At 34.7% G+C, this 24,883-nt stretch overlaps 2 protein-coding genes across 4 annotated transcripts; both read left to right on the top strand.

Annotated features, from left to right (window-relative positions):
- Positions 1 to 937: 937 nt before the first annotated feature.
- Positions 938 to 6,392, top strand: LOC140807399 (transcription factor BHLH089-like). Of its 2 annotated transcripts, XR_012112681.1 has the most exons (7): positions 938 to 1,418; positions 1,923 to 2,126; positions 2,537 to 2,602; positions 3,187 to 3,255; positions 5,615 to 5,683; positions 5,887 to 6,117; positions 6,254 to 6,392. XR_012112681.1 is itself a non-coding variant. In XM_073164232.1 (6 exons), exons 1-6 carry the CDS (start codon positions 1,176 to 1,178, stop codon positions 6,013 to 6,015), a joined length of 780 nt encoding a protein of 259 aa, XP_073020333.1. In that variant the 5' UTR covers positions 938 to 1,175; the 3' UTR covers positions 6,016 to 6,305. The 2 variants fall into 2 exon arrangements, 1 of the variants encoding a protein (XP_073020333.1); XM_073164232.1 differs by having other exon boundaries at positions 5,887 to 6,305.
- Positions 6,393 to 7,268: 876 nt separating this feature from the next.
- Positions 7,269 to 24,593, top strand: LOC140807398 (phospholipid-transporting ATPase 3-like). Of its 2 annotated transcripts, none has more exons than XM_073164231.1 (27): positions 7,269 to 7,653; positions 8,269 to 8,334; positions 8,905 to 8,961; positions 9,599 to 9,680; positions 9,791 to 9,901; positions 11,563 to 11,640; positions 11,757 to 11,853; positions 12,072 to 12,178; positions 12,497 to 12,562; positions 12,876 to 12,997; positions 13,107 to 13,188; positions 13,294 to 13,371; positions 13,456 to 13,572; positions 13,779 to 13,925; positions 14,003 to 14,107; positions 14,740 to 14,882; positions 14,961 to 15,062; positions 15,149 to 15,212; positions 20,112 to 20,324; positions 20,715 to 20,880; positions 20,962 to 21,041; positions 21,121 to 21,360; positions 22,790 to 23,011; positions 23,087 to 23,254; positions 23,422 to 23,781; positions 23,862 to 23,968; positions 24,059 to 24,593. In XM_073164231.1, exons 1-27 carry the CDS (start codon positions 7,523 to 7,525, stop codon positions 24,363 to 24,365), a joined length of 3,618 nt encoding a protein of 1,205 aa, XP_073020332.1. In that variant the 5' UTR covers positions 7,269 to 7,522; the 3' UTR covers positions 24,366 to 24,593. The 2 variants fall into 2 exon arrangements, with proteins under 2 accessions (XP_073020332.1, XP_073020331.1); XM_073164230.1 differs by having other exon boundaries at positions 7,270 to 7,653; positions 8,900 to 8,961.
- The last annotated feature ends 290 nt before the right edge of the window (positions 24,594 to 24,883 follow it).

Consider the following 24,883-nt stretch of genomic DNA (forward strand, 5'->3'; position numbering starts at 1 on the left):
ACTTTCTACCATATTAAACAATTTCAATAGTATTTGTGATGTTTTCAAACAACACACATATCATATATATTTAAAATTCATTTTCCAAATCAGTCCCCAAATAAAATCTATTTATCTAAATCAAGACATTCCATTTAAATGAAACATGATGTTGCAATTGAATTGATGAATTTGATTTAGAGTAAGTGATTTGATTTGGACAAAGATTTAAGGTTGCACTTGGATTCATGAGTTTGATTTAAAGTAAGTGTTTTGATTTATGAAATTCTTTCAATGGTGTATTTCAAATGACATTCTATTATTATTAGATCGTGTGTATCTCTTGTATATCAACGAAAGTTAATATCTTGTATTGAAATTCAATGGCTAAAATATCATCACATCATAGGGAGAAACGTTCGAGATGTTCAATAGAATCTTTATTTGTGAGACGGGTTAATCATACCGATATTAACAATAAAAAGTAATATTTTTTTCATGGATGACCCAAATAAGATATCCGTCTCATAAAATACGACTCGTGAGACCGTCTCACACAAATTTTTACTAAAATATATCATGTTAAGTGCATTTAAAATCTGCCACAATTATTATTGAAATTGGTGTATTTGATATAAAGTGGCTTCAAAATTCATTTCAATTTGCAATTTAACAATATCTTGCGCTTGAATTAATGGATTTCAAATTGGTTAATTTCAGATTTCTTTGACTTGTTTGGACATTCAAAATTTAGGTGAAATATTTTTCAAAAGAAAATTTATGAGAATTTAAATCAAATTTACATAAAATTAAAATAATTTCGAAAATAATTACGATGAATTTCATCTAAATTGATCGTCAAATCAATAAATCAATTTTAAAAAAAATCAGTGGTGTAGATGAGCCAGTTTTAGAATAGCAGAACTCGGAAGCTTTAAGACACTGGACACTCCGAGAAAAGTTGCACTCAAAAGTCACTTCTTTTCTGCTCCCAAGATCTCTCTTCCTCGTTCTGCTTCTCAGAAACACTGCTCCAATCATCTATTGTACGCCAGTGGGTACACTACGCACCTCCTCTCTCCACTGAAAGAAAGACCCACCCTCCTGTCCCCTACCTACATCCGACTATACATACGTACACATTGTATATCTATCTACACTAACACGAGCATCCCATTGCCGGGTCGGGTCTGGGGATGGATCCGCAAGGTGCAATGATGAATGACGGGGCTGGAGTTGCTTTCAATTTCGCGGAGATCTGGCCGGGTTTTCACGCCAATGCGACGTCGTATGCTCTGGCCATGGATCCCACGGAGATGGACCAGAGATCGAGTCGTGGTCCAGGCCCAGTCACTCATATCAATTCAAAGAAACGCCGAGACAAAGATGAATGTGCTAAAGGAGGAGCTTCCACCAGTAACAGCCATGGAGACAATTTGGTACAATTTCATCTAAAAACTTCATTTTTAATTGATGCTGTATTATATCTGGTTTAGCTTGTTTAAGCTTATTTTATCCCTTCAAGAGTTCCAAGTTATCATTACGAGAGCAATTCATTCACTTAGCAGTTATATTATTAACAGTTGTTTAATATCTTTAATTATGCATATGAGAGCATGGAATAACATAAAGATATTGCTAAAATAGTCTTGAATTGAGTGTTTGAAATAAACTTGGAGCTTCTCCATTTAGAAACTTTTAGTTTGGAAAATTTGCTTGAATCGAAAATTCTGTTCAAATAATTTTTATAGATGATTTTGTCAATATATAATTTATATTTTCACAAATTAAAATTTTAATTTTTTTTAATGCAGTTATAATTGTGATGTACTGTAAAAAAAAAAAAACTTTTTAAGTATGTATGTAGTTGCAACTTGCAAAGTATGTAATATGCTTACTCCAATTTGAAATGAAATTAGCCAGTTTGTTGCGTGATTGTGCAGAATGAAGGAGATGGTAAGAGGTTGAAGGCAGAGGGGATTTCAAATGGGAATGGTGAAAATAAAGCTGAAAGGGAAGTCATCAGGAATTCAGGCAAGGTAACGGATAAAAGTGCAGTAAAAGCAGCAGAACCACCGAAGCAAGATTATATTCATGTGCGAGCAAGAAGAGGTCAAGCCACTGATAGTCACAGTTTAGCTGAAAGGGTAATGGATGTATCACATTTCTATTTGAGTAGTAAGATATAAAAGATTTAACACCGTTTATTGTTCTATGCTATTGATTATTAACTGATAGTCAAGTTGGAGTGGATAAGAAGCTAGATGTCTATTGTGGCGTACTTTAGGTAGCTTCACTCATCCTTGAGTAATCTGCACATGTACTTTTTGCTACCTATGACATCTTGATAAATAATCGATGAAATACGATTATAACTCTTTGTCAAGTCGTCTACTATTCTGCATGGATTGTTGAAACCTAACAAGAACCTAAAAGTTGTCTATTATGTTAGGAGCGCCTCATACTTGTGTTCTGCTCCACCATTTTTGGTGGAATTAATTCATGGTGAATGTACATTTTATGAGTGGTTGTAACATATTGGTTCCTCTTGGTACAGGCTAGAAGGGAAAAAATAAGTGAGAGAATGAAACTTCTTCAAGATTTAGTGCCTGGTTGTAATAAAGTGAGTTCCAACATCTTGGACTTATTTTCTCCATATGATTGAATGGGTGCATCATTTGATTTAAATATCTTTTTTTTTACTTTTTTACTTGTTCATTAGTTTTCGAAATTTATATAGCACATGGACATATTAATCTGCTTTTCTTATGCATGAGACCATGCATCTATTTTTCCATCCATATTTCCTCTCCATGCTCATTTATAGTGATGGATATATCTACCGTGGATATCTGGCCATAAGATGCCAATAGTTGTCTTTTCACGGGTTCAAGTTTGATGGTTGGGTCTCAGTCATTTGCATGCCCATATAAGAGTGATGACAAACTTTCTAAAGTTGCGGTATAGTTCTAGAGACCTTGAAAATGCTCTGATTAAATTAGGTAGATGTATGAAAGTTGGCACTGTCTTCAGATTATCTGATTATTTCCATCTTATGTTGGCGTTTCATGGATATTGTTGAAAAAATTGTAGTTTTGCATTTTCAAAAGTAAGTATTATCCATCTTTCACTTTGTGGGTTGATACTTGGGATACTAAATTCATATTTTCTCAATGACAAAATTGTAAGAAGATTCATTTGGTTCAGGTAATTGGCAAAGCACTGGTGCTCGATGAGATAATTAATTATATCCAATCCTTACAACGTCAGGTTGAGGTAAATCAGTATTTTCCCTTTGTTCCTTGTATGTATGGCGTGTGTGCTTTTATTTTTACTAGTATTTAACCCGTGCGATGCACGGTATGCTATTATTAAAAATTAGTAAAAAATGAATAAATATTTAAATTGAAAAAATAATATAATTTAAAAAATTAAAAATAAAAACTATTTTTCGCTAATTTAAAAAAACTTTCTTAAATATAACGCATGTCGATTAATTTTTTTGACTAATGATCACTATCATATATCAAAATTTTAGATTATGTTAGTTTAAGGCAATGACACGATTCTTATCGTGTTTAGTGTATTGATGTCGAACATCAACCTTAATACATATTTAATTCTTTAATTTTCGAGAAGCTATATGATTTTTTTTAATATGTGATAAAATAAATATTTTTAAATCACATTCAATAAAATTAATGAGAACTTTTTTAAAAATTCAATAATTTCGTCTAAATCCACATTCACAAACAATTTTGTGACATGACACGTGTTTGACACATTTGAATGATAACAATAATTGTTTCATCAATATCTTTATCCAAATGGGTTGTGATTTTATCTACAAAATATCTTCATAATATACACAACAGCCTATTATTTTGAAAGAAAAATGAAACATGTGATCATAAGTAAATTATGTATAAATCAGAAAAGTTATTTTATTAACATTTACTATGTGTTTTCCAAAACAATGTCAATAAATTTTATAAGATGTCTTCTAATAAGATGCGTACTTTCTTTGGAATTCGTTTAATCATTTCAATTACGGAGCATTTTATACTATCATGTATCCGTGACTTTGTAGCATAGAAGAAAATTATCACATTAGTAATACGTAATAATTAAAATTTTGTACAAATAGAAAAATATATTTTTTACTCCTCGATCATGAAAGACATATTTCAAATTTAATGTCTCGTTGTTCTCGCTGTTTTCATATGTAAGTAGTTCATAACAACGAACAAATCTAAATTTAAACGAACATTACATCTTGGAAGGATTCAACTCATATATGGTGTTGAAAAAAGGAGTCATTTCAGAATTCAATTTTGGAGTAGATAAATTTAGTAAGATAAATAGAACAAAATTGGTTTTTAATATAATATGCAATATTATATTACTTATAGTTTAAAATTCAAATAAGACATCCCAAGGGACAAAAATTATACATTGGATGTTTTTGACAGAATTATACCATACATTAACTCTATCAAATTATGAAAATCTCAAATTGCATGCACTGTGTGTCAAACATTTCTGATTATTGAGGGTGATATACATGTTTATCGAGAGTAATTTAATGTCCATTTGAAACTCTTTTGAATCTATCTATTTTAATTCTCTTGTGCTATTTTATTTGAATTTTTAAAAAGACAATTCAAAATATATAATATACTTATGGTAAAAAGACAATTCAAAATATACAATATACATATGGTTTTGGAAGAAAATTACAATGCATTAATTCTTTCAAATTAAGGTAATTTCGAAATAATATGCATTTGAGATCAAAAAATTATGATTATTAAATGATAATTTTATGTCCATTGAAAAACCTTGTTGTAGTGATAACTTTTAACAATCGACCAATTTTATTTTTAGAAAAAATTTAATATTATATTTCTTTTTTAGTAAGTAATTTGGACAGAAAATTACTTAAAATAGCAAAATGTATTTTTGAATGATTTACATAATGAGTGATACTGAACATTGCAATCATTTGTATTTTAAATTTATTTATATATTTTTTAATTAAATTGATTGATATAATCAATGCAAAAATTTAATGTATTTTATGTTTTCAATAGAGTTTAGTTTCAATTTGAATAAAAAACATATAATACATAAATTATATTTGAATTAATATAAAAATGAATTAAATTCAAATTTGAATTAAATGAATTGATATAATCAATGCAAACAATAATTGAAGTGATCATTTATTGCAGTATATATATATATATATATATATATATATATATATATATATATATATATATATATATATATATGACATTTTGACGGAAAATTATTATTTTTTGCAAAAACTCTGCTTATATATAGATTTAAATAAAAAAACATATAATTTATAAATTACATTCAAATTGATATAAAAATAATAAAATTCAAATTTGAATTAATAAAAGAATTGATGTAATCAATGCAAACAATAATTAAAATTATCATTTATTACAGTACACCTATTTCGAGATTCATTGTATTTATATCTTTCCTTTTTAGAAATGACATTTTGGCGGGAAACTACTATTTTTGGCAAAAACTCTGTTTTTATATATATATAGATTTCTTTTGCTTGAAAAAACGAACTCATAGTTAACTTGTCTCACAGTTTCTGTCCATGAAGCTTGAAGCAGTTAATTCGAGAGTGGGCATCGATGGATCTTATCCATCAAAAGATGTAAGTTTTTGAAAAATGGCTATCTACTGCCTGAATTTGCTCCAACTATAGGCTATTTCAAACTTCCCATCTACCATTCAGCTTCATCTATCTTTTCTTTGGAAATTGTCTCTGTTCTTTACCGTGACTGTTGCGGCAGAGCTATGTTCGTCAAAATCATGGTTCATTTTCAAAAAAATACTTTCATTTTCAAATTTGCGCAGTTCTCTCAGCAAACTTTTGAAACGCCGGGCATGGCATTCGGGTCTCAAGGTACAGGGGAATACGGGAGGGATTCATCACCAGAATGGCTACACATGCAGATTGGCGGTGGCTTCGAACGACCATCATGATCAACACAAAAAATAAAATAAAAGATGGAAAGCCACCAAGAATGCAGCGAACAGCATGCCATGTTTCTTGAAGCTGAATATGTTTCCACATCCATCTATCTTGTAAGTGAAATGGCTACGTGTTAAAGCAGATTTCTTGAGTCTCCCGATACCTAAGATTATTCGATTCTGAGAGTTGCGAAAGGCTTGTTTTGTTACAAACTTTTACTTGTTGTATTATGTTTGCAATTTGGTGTAGTGAGAAACTTGGAAGTTCATTGAAAAGCAATAATTCAAGATTTCTTCTTGCACGTTTAAGCCATCCAGAGATCAGATAGAATTGATATACTCTTGTTGGATCATCCATCATAAACGGTAAACGTTATCATAATTTCTTTAGTAGCATTACTAATAAAGAAATTAAATTCTTCACATAAATATGAATGTGTGTATGACTTGAATACAATACACTGATGTATATGGAAAAAATTGGAGCACAAATATTAAACTTCTTAACTAACAAGTGTTATGTATAACAATCATATATTTTTTGTCAAACAAAGACAGTGGTGTATAAATATGATCCCAACTTCTTACAAATTTATATTTTCAATAATGACAAATATAGTTTTAATTATATGATATTTACTTCTCCGTTAACTTTCTATCTGATCTTTTTATGTTATATTATTTTCATATTTCGATCATTTCAATTCTCTTGAGTTTAAGTTTTTTAATGACGTAGAAAATCACAACATTTATCTTTCGGATTGCATTGTGTAAACAATCGGACTAACGTTATAGATTGAAAACCACGTTAGTCAGTGTGTCAAGCTCGTCCAAGAAGATGTTGATAGATAAAATCGAACTTCTATCTAACCTTGGCTAAAAGTTCATTTACTTTCCGAGTTCAAACACGAAGTATAAGCTTATTTGAAATCAGGATTTTACATGTTTTGGCATCTACAAAAAGTTCAAAAGCTTGGCCACCAACAAAAATAGTTATAACTACCATTTGTCTCTATTATATATTCTGGGATATAGGGTGAGTTATTCCTCAACTGCCAAAGTGCCAAGTCAAACATCAACAGCCTGAATATTTCAAATTTCTAATGAACAACCACAATTTATTAATTACGACGTCGTTTCATCCCCGAGATCCATCACCGACAACTCACTAACCCACCCTCATTTCTCCGACGTTCGGACCACGCGGTCAAAAACAATTTCATCTCATACGACTGTTTACAACACGCGCCAAACCAGGTGTGTTTGCATCTCCATTTTTTATTACGCGGATTGAATTTTCTCGTAAAATCAAACCCCCTTCCCTCTCCTCATTGCATCGCACAATTCAACCATTGACAACTGCTACCATTTTCCTTTTTCTTCAAGAGATTTCTGTTCATTTAAATCCCTCTCCTATCTTTGCAAGTATTTAGGGGTTTATGCACCTGAGTCCGGTTCGATCGGACCAACTGTAAGGAGAAAATGGCTGGATGGAGGGGATCCAGATTGGGCGGCGCGGATGGCTCTCCGACGGGGAACAGTGTCTCGTCGTCCCGCACGGTTCGACTTGGAAAGGTCCAGCCGCAGGCGCCAGGTCATAGAATGGTTTTTTGCAACGATCGTGATGCAAACATCCTCGCTCGATTCAAGGTCATAGTTGCAGGATCGCTAACTTGTTTTTATTTCATCACGTGTTATTGATTTGTTTAAATATGTGAACTTTCTGGAGTCAACAATGCACATGTGAGTTCATTTTATGGGTGCCAACCGCATCACATACACTCAGAACTTGAATAATGTGCTATTATTTTGAGCTTAAGCTGGAGTTTGATTCATTCTATTCAAATATGCACACACACACACACACGCTAATAAACATATCACATTCGAGAGGGACAGATGAGCTATGCGTCAGAGTTTTAGGCACACGTTCGGAGTGTATAAGTTGTGATTCTTATCATGCAGGTGAATCCAATGAGAAATGCAATCTAATAATATTCATATTTTCTTATACATTAGCAAATATATATTTCTTAGATTAATTTTTGATAGTTAGTCTGTAAATCTATGTGATATAACTGTCTTCACCCTATTAGATTTTGAAATTTCATGTTTTAGCACATGTTACTTTGATGAGGAGCAGATCTTGCCTTGCACCTTGAGGCTCTAGGGAACCTGTTCGCTTTGTTAGTCCTGATATTGTTTTCCAATCTGGGGTGAATAATTTCTCTACTTAGATCTGATTGGTTCCATAATTGATTTCAGGGAAATTCTGTCTCAACTACAAAGTATGACGTCTTTACATTTTTACCAAAGGGACTTTTTGAGCAGGTAATATAATATTACACTATTTTTCAAAAGAGTAATTTGCTATTGAACTTAGAATTTGTCATGAATACCAAGTTAGCATTTATCTGCTTTACAATGACTTTTTTCTCAAGACTTAATTTATCTGTTTACCTGCATATTTGTTTCGTAAGGATTTAAAATCGTTCTACAAACTTGGCATTGGGAGTCAATTAACGGCTGCTGGACTCAAATTTTTAATGATGAAGAACAATTATATATATTTCATTTCTGGCTGACTTATTAGTTAATTGGATTTGTTGTAGAGAAGAGCGCATACAGAACTTTTTGAAGCCTTCTATTTTCTACTTATAGATTACAACGTAACATCGATGAATAGATAAATTTTTACCATTCCATGTAATGAAATAGAATTCTTAACTCGGCCTCTGCTATAAGAATTTATGTTGACAGAGTTGTCTGCTGTTTAGGATTCAGCTTCTTTTTTTTCATCCTCAAGCTAGTGAACTGCTGTAGCAAAAAAGAAATACATTTTCCTGGTGATTTAGTTTGTAATACCTGTTTCCTCTTGTTTAATTTATGCTGACAGTTCAGACGGGTGGCTAATCTCTACTTTCTCATGATTTCAATATTGTCATGCACTCCAATCAGGTATGTTGCTATAATATAGTCGAGATCACCAAGGGTTTTATAAAAGATGATATACAACAATCTGTGTATTTTTGGCATCAAAGTAGCAGAATGCTTAGATTTGATATATATTAATTTGTGCTGTATAGAATGCAACAATTGGTGGAGAGAATGGTGAGACAAATCTGCACTTTTTGGAATTTGTGTAGAAATAACTGGTTAATATGAGATGTGATATAGCTAAAAAATGTGTATTCTCTTCAAGTTTGTTGGATATTCTGTTGCATGTTTGTGGATTTTGATTGCTAATATAATGACTTTGTAAGATGTGTCAATGTAGCATTTTGCCTTATGTATCTGAAAAGATTCTATTTATTTGTTGTTTCAGCTGAAGAGGAGAGAGCTTGTCTATGCACATGTTAAGTTTAAAAAACTGTGCATTCTGATTATTGTCTAAAATACAATTACTTGTATTGACTTATTTGAGCAGTTCTAGGTTCTCAGTTGTTTTCCTAGCTATGTGCATTAGTTTTCTTGTTGATTGACCTGTTTGAAAAGTTGCTGCATAAGATCATTTGAAGTCAGAAGTCTGTCTTAACAATGACATCCATGGTTGCTAAATGCAATGAAGTTTTAATGAACCTTTGTTTTCATGCAGTCCTGTGAGTCCTATAACAAATGTGCTTCCACTCACCCTGGTGCTTCTTGTATCTCTCGTTAAAGAAGCGTGGGAGGACTGGGTGAGAATTTTATAATTTTATCTCTTAGTTTTTTTTATAATCTATACATCTTTTTCTTAATGTTCTCCATGTCTTTTCCCTCTTCTATTTTTTTCCTTTATGCTTCGCAGAAACGTTTCCAAAATGATATGGCCATCAATAATTCCAGCATAGAAGTGTTGCAAGATCGGAAATGGGTATCCATCCCTTGGAAGAAGCTGCAGGTTGGAGATATAGTCAAGGTGATGTTTGGTTATTGACCTCCTTCCATATTCCCTATGTTTAACTCTTTATGCTAAACCATAAGGTTCTGATCTTGTAAGTAGCTTCATATGTTCATTACTCTTTTCTTGGTAGTAAGTTGGTTAGCTACTCATGTTTTATTGTAGAACTACAGAAGTTATTGTGCCAGGTCTCTGCAGGTAACGAGGAGATTATGATACACTGTGGGGCCTTTAGTTAGCAACAATATTTAGAGAAATGTAAGGGGGTTTCTGGTGTGGAACTGTTAGTGCATTTGACTACATACCAGGTCAAATATTGGTTAATCACTACGGTTTCAACATTATAGCCCTAAAGACTTTTAGAGATCTTGAAAACTAATCAACACAATGTTTGTGTGTACGAGTCTGCTCAACTTTTAAAGAGTTTAGATCATGAGAGCTCTACTCATAGGTATGGGAAAACAAGTACATGTACTTGGGCTTTCATTTTTGGCTTTTTGGAAGACGGTTTCTGGAAATGTGATTTTGGAAATTATATTGTTGAATTTGATATTGCATTTGAAATATATTTTTAATGTGGATGTTATGTCAAAAAATGAGCTGGGTTATGGCTATGTTATATATGTTTACAGTTTACATTAATATTTTATTGATGTATCGAGCTTCAAAACTAGGAATGATATAATATAATACTTATGAATTTTTAATGAGTGATAAAAGGGTTGAATTAAAAATAATGACCATGTTGGTAGTTGTGAAAAAGGGGTGAAGTTACAATTTCGGAATGCAAGATGAAGAACAATTATATTTATTTCATTTTCTTTTTTTTTGATACGAAACATCAATTTATTCAATTGTAATTATAAAGGTCCATTACAAAGGACGCGGAAGAGTTTTCCGCTAATTAAAAGCGAGAAGAACAAAAAAATTAAAGCGTTACAAAACTCCAATCCCTAACCACATCCGAAATAGCTAGATGTCCTAGTTCTTTGATATTCCTTGTTGACCGTGCGACCCTTAATTTCAGCATTTCCCAAACTTTGTCCTCCGAGGTAGACGAATCATTGAAAATTCTGTTGTTTCTCTCTAGCCATATTGTCCAGAACGTGTAATGAACAACCGTATACCAGAAAGTATTCACGATAGCCCCCTTTCGAAATCCCGGATCTATGATAAACATATCTTTGGCCCTCCTCGGAAAAATACAAAGAAATTTCAACTCTTGCATCACCTTAATCCAAATGTTTCTTGAGAAAGAACAATGCACCAATAAATGATCCTGATCCTCTTCGTTGTTTTGACATAAGCAACACCACTGTGGCCGTAAAGCACATGATGGACATCTTCTTTGCACTGAATCAGAGGTCTGTAACTTGCCCAAAGCGACAGTCCACGAGAAAATTAATTCATTTGTTTTTTAACCCGTGGTGAATAGATTACATACCTCAACCTTGATTGAAGATGAATGGCTGCCAATCACAATTGTGTCTCTTGCAGTTGCTTCTTATTCTGAATAGTTTGGTTGGATTATATATGTTCATGACCCATAAAAAATTTATGGAATGAAATCGAACCTAGTGATAAAAGTAATCTATTCTGAATTGGTTATCAAATCCACACAGATTGAGTAATTTTCTTTGAATTTTGCCTGAAAGTTAAGATTGTTTTTCTGGTTGAAGGTGAAACAAGATGGCTTTTTCCCAGCTGATCTATTGTTCCTTGCTAGCACAAACCCTGATGGTGTCTGCTACATTGAGGTTTGCTTTCTTTGTGTTTGTGGTGATTTACTGTTTCTTCTCTGTTGAGAATATAACAAAAATATGCATCAATTGTCTTTCCACGTCAATTATCAGCTATCTTCGTGGTTCTGCAGACTGCAAATCTTGATGGGGAAACTAACTTGAAGATAAGGAAAGCATCAGAAAAAACTTGGGACTATGTGACACCAGAGAAAGTGGCTGAATTTAAGGGTATTTTACTTTAGCATAAGTATATATTTTAATAAGGGCATGACACATGATAACATGCATAAATGTCATGTCATCTGCCATATTGTCGACCGAAAAATTTCAGAATGGCTATTTTTTGTGTTCAACTTCAATACTGGGATTGATGTGCATCATGATGTTTGTAACCCACTGGCTGAAAATCTTGTTGCATGTTTGTATTTTGATGAAATCTGCCGCAGGTGAGATACAATGTGAGCAACCAAACAATTCGCTGTACACCTTTACTGGCAACTTGATCCTTGATAAACAAACCTTGCCGCTCAGTCCAAATCAACTTCTGTTACGGGTATGGCATTACCATCTTTGGCATCATCTGTTTTCTGATCAAGTTTCAGTAGGTTGTGAGTTAACTTGGACGCTAGCTTTACTTTCTCGTGTTTCTTCAAATCTGATAAAGTTGCTATCTGCATTCTCTTATTGACTATTGTATAAATTTTGTATGAGAGTCCAACGATTGATAACATATGATTTGTCTTAATACAGATTGAAGTTGGCAACAATTCCTTGAAAATACCAATTTTAATTTTCATTTCTACGCGGTTTATTGCTGGCTACTTTTGCAGTTGCATTATATTTTAATTTAATATAATTTTGCATATTTCAGGGCTGTAACTTGAGGAACACTGAGTACATTGTTGGTACAGTAATTTTTACAGGTCATGAGACAAAGGTACATTTCCTACTTTATTTAAATTTTGTCACTTATTTGGTTTTTATTTTTCTATTTGAGTTGTCGGACTGTTTCCTGGTGAAGCATGTATATATTAGTCATTTGTTACTCTCATCATTAAAGAGTTTCGTATAGTTGCTGATACTTGATAATTTTTCATTCCAAATGATGAAATAATCAGGTGTCATATGTCATGTCTCAATATTTATGTATTTCTTCATTTCTGTATCTAATTATCATCTTTGAGTCTCATTTTCCTATTCTACTAGTTGCTTGTTTCTGTATTTCAGTGGTGTCTGTGGTGAAAATGCAGGTTATGATGAACTCTATGAAAATTCCTTCCAAAAGAAGCACTCTAGAGAAGAAACTTGACAAACTTATACTTGTTCTGTTTAGTGTTCTCTTCTGCATGTGTCTTTTGGGTGCTATAGGCAGGTTTGACCTGTTATCTATCATGTTTCACTCTTATAATTTCTGCGCTGCAGTCTCTATTAATTTCTGTGAAGTTCAATGTTATACTTAACTATTTCTATAATTTGTGCAGTGGTGTGTTCATAAATCGGAAGTACTACTATTTGCGGTTTGACAGCTCACAGAGACAGTTTGATCCTAGCAATAAATTTGTGGTAAAGAGTGGGATTACCTTTCTTTCACGGCCGTGTTTGTGGTATTAGTTAATACTTTCAGTTTCAACTTTCTCTAACTTAAATGTGTTTTTTAACTTTCTATAGGTTGCTGTCTTGACATTTTTTACCCTCATAACTCTCTATTCGCCAATCATTCCAATCTCTCTATATGTTTCTGTTGAGGTAGATTTGACGGCTATCCGTTCTCTTCTGTTTTCAATGAGTTTATGTTGTCATAATTCACCGACAAGCTTTTGTTTATTTCAGATGATTAAATTTATTCAGTCCACTCAATTTATTAACAATGATTTACACATGTACCACGCTGAGAGCAATACCCCTGCTTCGGCACGGACATCCAATTTGAATGAAGAACTTGGGCAGGTAGAGTTTTGTATTGTTTACCTTTATTTTTAAGATTCTGGTTGGTGGCATAATAATTTTCAGTTTGTCTGCATGCAGTAGTTTTTAAATATGTCATTTAGTTCATGGATGTATGTTCTATTGAATATTTGATCACTTGGATTTTGTTGCTTGTTGATGTCTTATTTGTGACGCGGATTTCTCAAGCTTGCAAATTTTTGTGACAGGTGGAGTATATATTCTCTGACAAAACCGGAACCCTGACAAGAAACTTGATGGAGTTTTTTAAATGTTCAATTGCTGGAGATGTTTATGGTTCTGGTGTCAGCGAAATCGAGTTGGGAACAGCTCAGAGGACTGGAGTAAAAGTTGAGGTAAATATTTCTGCCATAAAATAAAAAAAATTACTTTAACTCTTAACAATTGTTCTACTGAGGCCTTTGATTTCCAGGATCAGAGGCCTTCAAATTCAGCACGTGAAAAGGGATTCAACTTTGATGATGCCCGACTTATGCGTGGTGCTTGGAAGAATGAACCTAATCCAGAGTCTTGCAAAGTAGGTTATTTACATGATACAATTTTACAGAACTGTACCAAATGTATACCACTATTATATTCTCTTTCTTATGTGCTATATGTCCATGATGCTGCTTGACTCTCTGTCTAACCCTGTCTAGCGACCAAGACTGATATACTCCAATTCTATCAGATGTTTTAATTTCCTGTGGTCACTTGATCTTGTTTTCGAGCTTTGAAAATTTCTTTGTACTCATAGGTTCTGTCATTGACTTCGTTGGTCGATTTAGTCAAGCAGCCATGCCAATGGAAATTTTTCAATGTTGTTTTTGTTTAAACAGCATAAGATGGAAGTGTTGAGCATTTTGTTTTTGTTATCGTATATCTACCTTTGTTTAGTTTTACATTTAACATGGATTTACCATCGAGACAACATTATAGGATTGAAAAATTGCACCCTCTATTTCCTTGGTGCTGCGTGCCTAACCTTCTTTCATGGTATGAAAAACAGTTTATTCGTCAATTTCTTCTCTCACTTCTGTTTTTTGGTTGTGCCTTTTGTTTGAGACCCCTAGGATAGCTACATCCATAGAACCAATCACTAATTTCTCATGCTTCTTGTCTTGGTTGATGAGAATTTCATTTTTGAGAAAATGTATTCCTCTTGTCTAGGAATTTTTCAGGTGCCTTGCAATATGTCATACTGTGCTTCCTGAAGGTGATGAATCTCCTGAAAAGATTCGATATCAAGCTGCATCTCCTGATGAGGCTGCTTTGGTTACAGCAGCGAAGAACTTTGGCTTCTTTTTCTTCAAGTATGTGGTTTTAAAATTTTTATAGTGGTTTGCAGAGATTATTGCTTGTTGTGAAACATATTAATGTCTTAATTTCAGGCGTTCACCAACAACAATTTATGTTCGTGAGTCACATGTTGATAAGATGGGAAAGGTTCAGGATGTTCCATACGAAATTTTGAATGTCCTCGAGTTCAATAGGTAACACATTCTTATCTGCATGCTTATTTTGGACCTGATCAATTAAACCTCTGAGTTAAGACTTAGTCATCTTTTTTATGTTTTAGTACAAGGAAGCGCCAGTCTGTCATATGCCGCTATTCAGATGGTAGACTTGTACTCTATTGCAAGGTACATGTGGACAGATTATATCAACAAAATATGTACACAAAAAGATTGTATTAGCTGTGTAAGCATTAATACTTTTCTTTTATCAACTATGTTACGGGGTACCTTATTATATACAAGACTAACGGGACCAACTTTAGTGACTGAATATTAGCTATCCTAAGATAACTCAACACATAAGGTGTATGATATTTCCTAATAATTTTGTACAAATAATTGATTTTATTTCCATTTCTCTACGCTACCCCTCAAGTTGGTGCAAAGATATTCAGCATGTCCAACTTGTTTGTGAAATCTTCAAAATTAGGTCGAAAGTGACCTTTAGTTAAGCCATCTGCAATCTACTGATCAGTAGGAACAAAAGGCATACAATTACCCCACTTTCCGACTTTTCCTTGATGAAATAGCCTGTGAATTTCAATATTTTTAGTTCTATCGTGCTGGATTGGATTGTTTGCAAGAACTCTCTTAAACCACAACAGATTCATTGGAGCTTGTACTTCTAACTTCAGCTCTTCAAGAACTCTCTTAAGCCACAATAATTTACATAGTCCATTTGCCATAGCTCTCAGTTTTGCTTCAGCAATGCTTCTTGCTACAACATTTTGTTTTTTGTTTCTACAAGAGACCAGATTTCCCCAAAAGAAAGTACATTATCTAGAAGTTGACCTTCTATCCATAGTTGATCCAGCCCAATTAGCACCTGTAAAACACTCTATGCTCTTTTGACTACTCTTTTTGAACAATAATATTTTTCAAAGAGTATTATACAAGTATCTCAAGATTTTGTAGACTGCCTCCAAGTGCTCCTCATAAGGTGAGCACATGAATTGACTCACAATGTTCACAGCAAATGCAATATCGGGTTGTGTGAGAAATATTAATTTTCCAATAAGTTGTTGATATCTCACTAACTCCACTGGAGTTCCTTCAGTCACATTTCCCAATTTCAAGTTCGGGTCTATAGGAGTATCACTTGGTCTGCAGTTGGTCATCCCAGTTTCCTCAAGTAAGTCTAGGATATACTTCTTCTGTGAAACATAAATTCATTTTCTTGATCTGGCATCTTCCATTCCCAGGAAATTACGCAAGGGACCCAATTCCTTGACCACAAATTCTGATGCAAGGCATTTCTTTAGTCTGGTTATTGCAATGTCATCACTTCCTGTTAAGAATATGTCATCTATGTACACGATCAGAATTGCCAACTTTCAGCCACTAGTATGCTGCACAAACATTGTGTGATCTGATTGTCCTTGGGTGTAGCCATGTTTCTCGACTGATCTGGAGAATTTTTCAAACCATGCTCGTGGCGACTGTTTTAATCCATAGAGAGACTTTTTTAACTTGCATATCTTCCTCCAGATTTATCTTCAAAGCCAGGTGGAGCATCCATATACACTTCCTCTTCCAATTATTCATTGAGAAAACCATAACATCCAACTGGTGCAGTGGCTAATCTAGATTCTAAGCTGCAAAGTAAAGGTATGATTTTAAAAAAATGCTACCGGAGAAAAAGTCTCTTGATAATCAATTCCATATGTTTGAGAAATCATTTGGCAACAAGTCTGGTTTTATACCGCTCCAATAACCCATCAGAATTAAGTTTCACATTGAACACATATTTACAACCCACTATTTGTGTTCTTTTCGGTAAATGCATTAGCTCCCAGGTTTCATTCTTTTTAAACACTTTCATATTCTCAAGCACAACCTCCTTCCAATGTGAAACAGATAAAGCCTCCTCTTGTACAGACTTAGGAACCTCTACACAATGCAACTGAGAGATAAAGCTGGAATAGGATATAGAGATATTCTGGTAGGACATATGGTTAGACAAAAGATGCTGGGTACATGATCTAGTGCCTTTCATAAGTGCAATGGGAATATCTAGGGGCACAGGGGACTTAATGCTATGTGATACATCAGAGTTCTTACCTGGATTAAGATAGACTGAGGTGTCAGATTCTTTTCTCGGTTCAGACTCGTAGTTGTGTGGAATCATGGGGCCTTCCTTCTTCCTTTGAGGTTGTCTTCTCGCATAGACATAGTCAAACATTTTCCAGTTTCATTTTCTTTGAGTGGACCCTAACTCTGGTATTGGTGGGTCTAAACTCATGTGCATATTAATAATGCTAGGAAACAGATCTTCAAGTATACTCTCCCCCTGAAAAGGAGTAAAATAGGCTTGTGACTCAAAGAATGTGACATCCATTGTCACAAAGAACCTTTTTGTTCGAGGATCAAAACATTTATGTCCTCTGCATGTAGGGGAATACCCTACAAAAACACATTTTAGTGCCCGGGGATCCAATTTATCTCGATCATGCAGATGAATTAAGACTATACATCCAAACACCCGAAGCTGGAAATCAGAAGCTAAGTGTGACATGGGAAAGCAATCTTTAAACATTGATAAAGGTGATTTAAAATTTAAGATTCTAGATGGCATTCGATTAATTAGATAGGTAGCAGTAAGAATAACATCTCCCAATAAGTACTTGGGTACTCCAGCAGTGAACTGAAGACACCTAGCGACTTCTAGGAGATGTTTATTTTTCTTTCAGCTATACCATTTTGTTGGGGAGTACGGACACATGAACTTTGATGAATTATCCCATTTTCATGAAAATATGCCCCTAGAATTTGATTAAAGTACTCTTTTCCATTATCGCTTCAAAATACTTTGATATTTTTCTGAAATTGTGTCTGAAGTATAATATAAAAAATTTTAAGAACTTGTTCAGCTTCTGCTTTTTCAGAAAGTAACTAAAACCATGTCATTTATGTATGACCGTCAATAAATGTGATAAACTACATTTTCCAGAAACTGTAGGAGTTTATCGGTCCCCAAACATCACCATGAACAAGGGAAAATGGTGTAGATGCTTGATATGATCGTGCTGGGAAGGTGGTACGATGATTTGGCATATTGACACACTTCACATTGAAATTCAGAAAAACTCGTTTCAAATATGGAAAGTTTGGATGTCCTAGTCTACGATGCAATAACATTATATCATCAGTACTTGAGCTTGGTTCCATGCTAGATTGTGGTGCTTGTCCATGCGAGTAAGACTTCTCAAAGTAGTAAAGTCCCCCATTCTTTTGAGAAATTTAGTACAACAATTAAGTTCTCAAGTTAACTGTCTAATTGACAATTAATTACAAGACAGACTGGGAACATGGAGAACATTGTGAAGATTCAAGGTCTTAGAAATAGTGATTGACCATTTCCAGCTATTGGGGATAAAGAGCCATCGGCTATTCGTATTTTCTTGTTTCCTGCACATGGGGTGTAAGAGAAAAACAGCCTAGATGAACCTGTCATGTGATCAGACACCTCAGAATCTATAATCCATGGATACTCAGATCAAGTGGATGTACAAAAGGCTATATACTGAAACATATTACCTTGTTGAGCTAGGGAGTTAGAGGATGGTGCTGAGGTGGATTTAGAAAACTGTGTAGATTGGAAAAGTTTATGCAATTGGTCTTGTTGTTCCTTACTAAAAAAAGTGTTCTGCGATGGCAACAACTACATCCTTGGTTCCAGATTGATTGGCTGCTGACTCACGACCCTTTGGCTTGGGAAATTTTGGCTTCCAGTTTGATGGTTTACCATGCAAATCCCAACAAGTTTCCTTTGTATGGTTTGGTTTGGCACAACATTCGCACCTGATTCCCTCTCCTTTGTGGCCTTGTCGAAGCTGCTGGTTGCTAGGGAACCGCTAGTACTTTTGGACACCAAGGCCGACACTTCAGTTGCAGACAACGACTTGTCGTCTAACATTACCCTGCGTCTCCCCTCTTCTTTCCTTACTTCTGCAAAGACTTCACTAAGCGATGGCAGATGTGTCCTTTCCAGAATTCTGCCACGAACATCATCTAGTTCTCGATTTAGTCTAGCAAGAAAAACATATATTCGATCATTCTCTATGTGCTTCTGGCATTTTACGCTGTCATTCTTGCATTCCCAAGTATCTTCATAACACAAATCTAACTCTTGCCATAGCGTTCGCATCTCGTTGTAGTAATCAATCACGTTTCTCTACCCTTGTTTTGAATTCCACAGCCTGGTTTTAATCTAAATCAGGTACGTCTCCTTCACAGCTTCCTAGATGTCCTTTGCAGTGGGCAGAAATAGGTAGGTTTTCCCAATCGGCGGTTCCATGGAGTTTATTAACCACGCAATCACCATGGAATTCTCGGATTTCCATGAATTCCACTTTGGATCTGTTTTCTGTTGTTCTTTGTCTCTCCCGCCAAATAACACAGCCCACCTTTCCATCAATAACTAATTTAATGGAATGGGCCCATTCTAGAAAATTTTTATCATTCAAAAAGGAATGGTAAGATGGACTGATGAGTTTTCAGCATACGTCCCTTGTATTTTTAGGCCCATAACCTGTCTGGTGTCATCCGAGCCCTTCTCTTCCTTTGAACCAGACATTTTTGCGTCTTCTCAGGCCTGCGGGTGCTTCGGATTCATGCCCAGGTGTGATTGCCTTTTGACAAGGTACACACACCATTGGTTTTGACCCCGATAAGGGGTTGTTTGTTCACCAGGTCCTTAATGGCGTTATCAAAGCCTTACAGCTCTGATACCATGTGGATTGCTTATGTCAAAGAAATATGAACACAAAAACATTGTATTAGCTGTGTAAACAAATCTTATGAATTATGTTATAAGGCGCCTCATTATATAAATGATTAATGGGACTAACTTTAGTGACAGAATATTAGCTATCCTAAAAGAACTCAACACAAGGTATAAAATATTTTCTAATAATTCAATTGATTTTATTTCCATTTCTCCACAGTACGAATTAAAGCAGCATATGTCATTAGTTAAAATTTACTGCTAGACTTAAAATTTGAGCTTTTTTATGTTTACCACAGGGTGCGGATACCGTAATATATGAAAGATTGGCCATTGGAGACCAGGATTTGAAGAGAACAACCAGGGAGCACTTGGAGCAATTCGGAGCTGCTGGATTGCGTACACTTTGCCTGGCTTATAGAGATTTGAATTCTGACGTGTATGAGAGTTGGAATGAGAAATACATTCAGGCAAAATCAGCTCTCCGAGATAGGGAGAAGAAATTGGATGAGGTGTGCATCTGATATGCTATTTTTTATGTAATACTTTCATGCATATTTTTATTAAGTGTGCTCATATAATCTTCTTTACGCAAACTGTTTATAGGGCAACCCTCCAGGCATGGCATCTGAACTGATTTAAACAACATGAAATGTAGACACTCAAAGTTTATTTGGAATTTTGACAGCTTTTGTTCCGCTTTATCTTCTGTTATACGGTCTGTGTTGAGCATACGCTACTCTGATTTTAATCTCTTTGTATAGAATTCTAATTGGTTTCTAGGTTGCAGAAAGCCTAGTTTTGTTCTTTTATCCTTGTCATAACTCTTGTTGATGTGCTTTGCCAATGATAATTACAAAATCTTAAGACTTCTGCTATAGTGAATGTGTAAACTGTTTCAGGTTGCTGAACTAATTGAGAAGGAGCTTGTTTTGATTGGATGTACGGCAATCGAAGACAAGCTTCAAGAGGGAGTGCCAGCTTGCATAGAGACCCTCTCGCGAGCTGGAATTAAAATATGGGTGCTAACCGGAGACAAGTTGGAGACAGCAATAAATATTGCTTACGGTAAGAAAGTTGTGATTTCATTTTGTTTTACACTTGATAACAGCAGCTGTAATTTCTTTTATTTCGCTTCATTTATCGCAGCATGCAAGTTAATGAATAATAGCATGAAGCAATTTATAATCAGTTCAGAAACTGATGCTATCAGAGAAATTGAGGACATGGTAAGTAACACATTGGCATTGCTTTCCCATGCAAAAAACAGAATATATTTTACCTTCCAGTTCCTGAATCTTTAATCAGGGTGATCAAGTTGAACTTGCTCGTGTTATGAAAGATACGGTGAAAAATGACCTAAGAAGATATCATGAAGAAGCTCAACAGCACCTTCATTCTGCACCTGGATCAAAGTTGGCACTTGTGATTGATGGAAAGTGTTTGATGTATGCATTGGACCCCAGTTTACGAGGAATGCTCCTTAATCTGAGCTTAAATTGCAATGCTGTAGTTTGCTGCCGAGTTTCTCCACTTCAGAAGGCACAGGTAAAGTTTCTAAATATCATTATGATCTTCTACTTTTATTTCTACTGTGATAAAGTTAAATTAAATGATAGTTTTACACACACACACACACACACACACACACACACACACACATATATATATATATATATATATATATATATATATATATATATATATATATATATATCTGCTGACTTAGATATGCTATCTCTGCAATCCTTTGATAAGAAAATCTCTGATAGTAGTTCTGAAATTTATTTGCTATCATCTGCAGTCGTCATGACAGCGCCTAATAGATTATGTTTACTGATCCGAATAGGTGTCAGACTGTCATGACAGTAAATAATCTCATTATTCCCAACTTCCCGTCACTTGAGTGCCCAGATATTGTCTCAATATTTTAGACTAGTTGCTCATTCCTTATATCTGAAATAGAAACGATTCTGGTCAAGTGCATTTTGCAGTTGCTTTAAGCATCTACCATCCTGTATCATCCTTTATGAATTAGTGTCATCCTCAGCTAAGCTGGTTGCTTTACATTTCGGTGTTTGGCTTCTCTCGCGAAATAACTTTCCTGGAAGTTACTCGCGAACTGGGAGCATAGCAACGTGATTTCTTTTTCATTATCTTTTTTGTATGATTGAGCATCTTTACAGCAGAACATGAAAGTTCAATCCTGCATGGTCCGTCAAAGTTTGATGTTATCTGGAATGGGTTAAAAATATACTTAAACTCGTGTAATTTGTTTGCTCATTGAGCTGTTGAAAGAGGTGTATAATGTGCCTTGATATCAGCTGTGCTTGGGTTTTGAAATGTGTGGTCTATCTAGGGGGAAAAGTTATTCTTGCCACCTCTTACCAAAATCTTCATGACATGAAAGCTTGTCTCCATAGTCATATTGGGAGCCTCTTGTCCTAATGGCCATAGCATCATAGCTCTTTTCCGTGATGCTTGTGACAAAAATGTCTAATATTCTTTTTATTCTTGGAATAACACCTGGTATTCATATATTTATGTTGGATTCTTCAATTAGTGTTATAATCACAATTAACTATTCCCAAATTTCCTTGTGAATAAATGCTGTAATGTATGTGATGAGATTGAGGTATATGTTATTTTCTGATTGAATTACTTGTTCTGTTATATCTTAAGGCGGCTAGATAGTTTATAATGAAAATGGGCAGACCAAGATAAAATTTTCTTTTTATAAATGCATATGCAGTTGCATATGGAAAACAGCAATCAAGTGAAGCCATAAACCCGTAGAGGAATTGATGAACTGTTGATTCGTAGCATTTCTGAACTAACAAATGAATGCTATTGCAAATCATCTTTAGGTCGTCGTCACCATCAAAACATCATCACTGCATTGCTATCATAGAAGCTGCTCGATAGTGTGAAGTGCTTCAATTTGAAGGGCTGACTTATCAACTTTTTCTGCTTTTAGGTGACAAGCTTAGTTAAGAAAGGTGCAAAGAAGATTACCCTTAGTATTGGTGATGGTGCTAATGATGTTAGCATGATTCAAGCAGCTCATGTTGGTGTTGGAATAAGTGGACAGGAGGGGATGCAAGCAGTGATGGCAAGTGATTTTTCCATTGCGCAGTTTCGCTTCCTCACAGAATTACTCCTTGTGCATGGGCGGTGGTCATATCTCAGAATATGCAAGGTTCGACACTCCACAGTTTTAGGCCAGTTGCATTGTTCTAAGTTGTAATGCTGACAGCTTCTAAAAAATTCACAGGTTGTGACATACTTCTTCTACAAGAACCTGATGTTTACTTTCACTCAATTTTGGTTCACTTTCCGGACTGGATTTTCTGGCCAGAGGTTTTATGATGATTGGTTTCAATCTCTGTACAATGTGATATTCACTGCCCTACCTGTGATAATTCTTGGACTTTTCGATAAGGTACTGAAATGCACAGATTTATCACTGTGTGCCTGTTTGATTATCACACAAGCTTTACCCCTGTTTGATTATCACATAAGCTTATATTTTTGTATTGAGAACAGGCTGAGCTTCTGTTGCATATTATGTTTTGCTAGTTCATAATTTTTGTCAGTCATTTCTTTTAGGATGTTAATTTTTCTCTATCCAAGAAATATCCCGAGTTATACAAGGAAGGAATAAGGAATACTTTCTTCAAATGGAGGGTTGTGGCATCATGGGCCTTTTTTGCAATCTATCAATCACTAGTTTTCTATTACTTCGTCGTTGCTTCAAGTGATCGTGCTATGAATTCAGCTGGCAAGATGTTTGGCTTGTGGGATGTCAGCACAATGGCATTTACTTGTGTTGTCGTGACTGTCAACTTGCGCCTCCTCATGATGTGTAACACAATTACTAGATGGCACCACATCAGTGTTGGAGGAAGCATATTAGCTTGGTTCATTTTTGTCTTCATTTACTCGGGTGTTGTCTTGCCTAAAGCACAAGTAAGATCTCTCGCTATTATTTCAGCAACTTGTTACGTACTTGGCACCAACTCCTTTTCAAATTTTGTTATTTACTGCAGGAGAATATCTATTTTGTGATTTATGTCCTAATGAGTACCATTTATTTCTACCTTACTCTGATTCTCGTCCCCATCGCCGCACTGTTTTGCGACTTCGTATACATGGGGTAAGTTTTACAAGTAACTTGCATATTTGGAGCATTATCTGTTTTCATGCATTATTTACTCCGAGTCTTCTGTAATTAAACTTGCTTCAGGGCTCAAAGATGGTTCTTTCCCTACGATTATCAAATCGTCCAAGAAATTCACAGGAATGAGTCTGATGGTAGTAGGATAGGATTACTCGAAATAGGAAACGACAATCTTACTCAAGATGAGGCACGTAGCTATGCTCTGATGCAACTCCCGGGTCAGAAGTCAAAGCACACAGGCTTTGCTTTTGATTCACCAGGTTATGAGTCCTTTTTCGCATCACAGGCTGGAGTTTTTGTGCCTCAGAAGGCATGGGATGTGGCTCGGCGAGCGAGCATGAAGTCACGGCCTAAGGCAGCACGAAACAATTGAAAGTATACATGCTTGTACAAAGTTTAGTGTGTTTTTGTATCCCTGTATTGATAATATAGCATCGGCAGAATCAACTGTGATTATATATCATAATGCAGCAATGATTCATTTTGTAGAAAAAAAGTTTCAATTTCATGTAGACTATAGATACAATATTGATTAGTTTTAGGATGTACGAATTGGAATATCTTTTGTTTGTTTAATTAGATGGGGGTGTATTAAGCATCACTTGAGTGACATTGTTCATTCTTTTATTTGTGATGATTGGAGCCTTGTTGGCTATACACTGTAGCATGCATCAATGTAACGCAAACTGCATACACCTGTGTAACCTTGTTAGTGTACTTGATAATGCTAATATCTTATGTAAATTGTACTTTAAGGTATAGTTTGGTACATGATAAAGAGAGATTGATAAATAATCTTCTTTATCACATGTTTGGTATTTTTTTATAAAGCTCATGATAATATCACGAGTTCATGATAAATAATTTTATATAGAGATAAAATCCCTTTTA

This window comes from Primulina eburnea, chromosome 12 (genome assembly GCF_022965805.1).
Source record: "Primulina eburnea isolate SZY01 chromosome 12, ASM2296580v1, whole genome shotgun sequence".
Taxonomy (NCBI): domain Eukaryota; kingdom Viridiplantae; phylum Streptophyta; class Magnoliopsida; order Lamiales; family Gesneriaceae; genus Primulina; species Primulina eburnea.

What these genes read in the sequence shown, in the direction of transcription:
- LOC140807399 (XM_073164232.1), top strand. Translation starts at nt 1,176, where the DNA reads ATGGATCCGCAAGGTGCAATGATGAATGACGGGGCTGGAGTTGCTTTC. An exon ending in ACAGCCATGGAGACAATTTG is followed by an intron (nt 1,419 to 1,922) that starts GTACAATTTCAT and finishes GTGATTGTGCAG; the next exon opens with AATGAAGGAGATGGTAAGAG. An exon ending in TAGTGCCTGGTTGTAATAAA is followed by an intron (nt 2,603 to 3,186) that starts GTGAGTTCCAAC and finishes CATTTGGTTCAG; the next exon opens with GTAATTGGCAAAGCACTGGT.
- LOC140807398 (XM_073164230.1), top strand. Translation starts at nt 7,486, where the DNA reads ATGGCTGGATGGAGGGGATCCAGATTGGGCGGCGCGGATGGCTCTCCG. An exon ending in ATGGTGTCTGCTACATTGAG is followed by an intron (nt 11,641 to 11,756) that starts GTTTGCTTTCTT and finishes GTGGTTCTGCAG; the next exon opens with ACTGCAAATCTTGATGGGGA. An exon ending in CATATCTCAGAATATGCAAG is followed by an intron (nt 23,012 to 23,086) that starts GTTCGACACTCC and finishes AAAAATTCACAG; the next exon opens with GTTGTGACATACTTCTTCTA.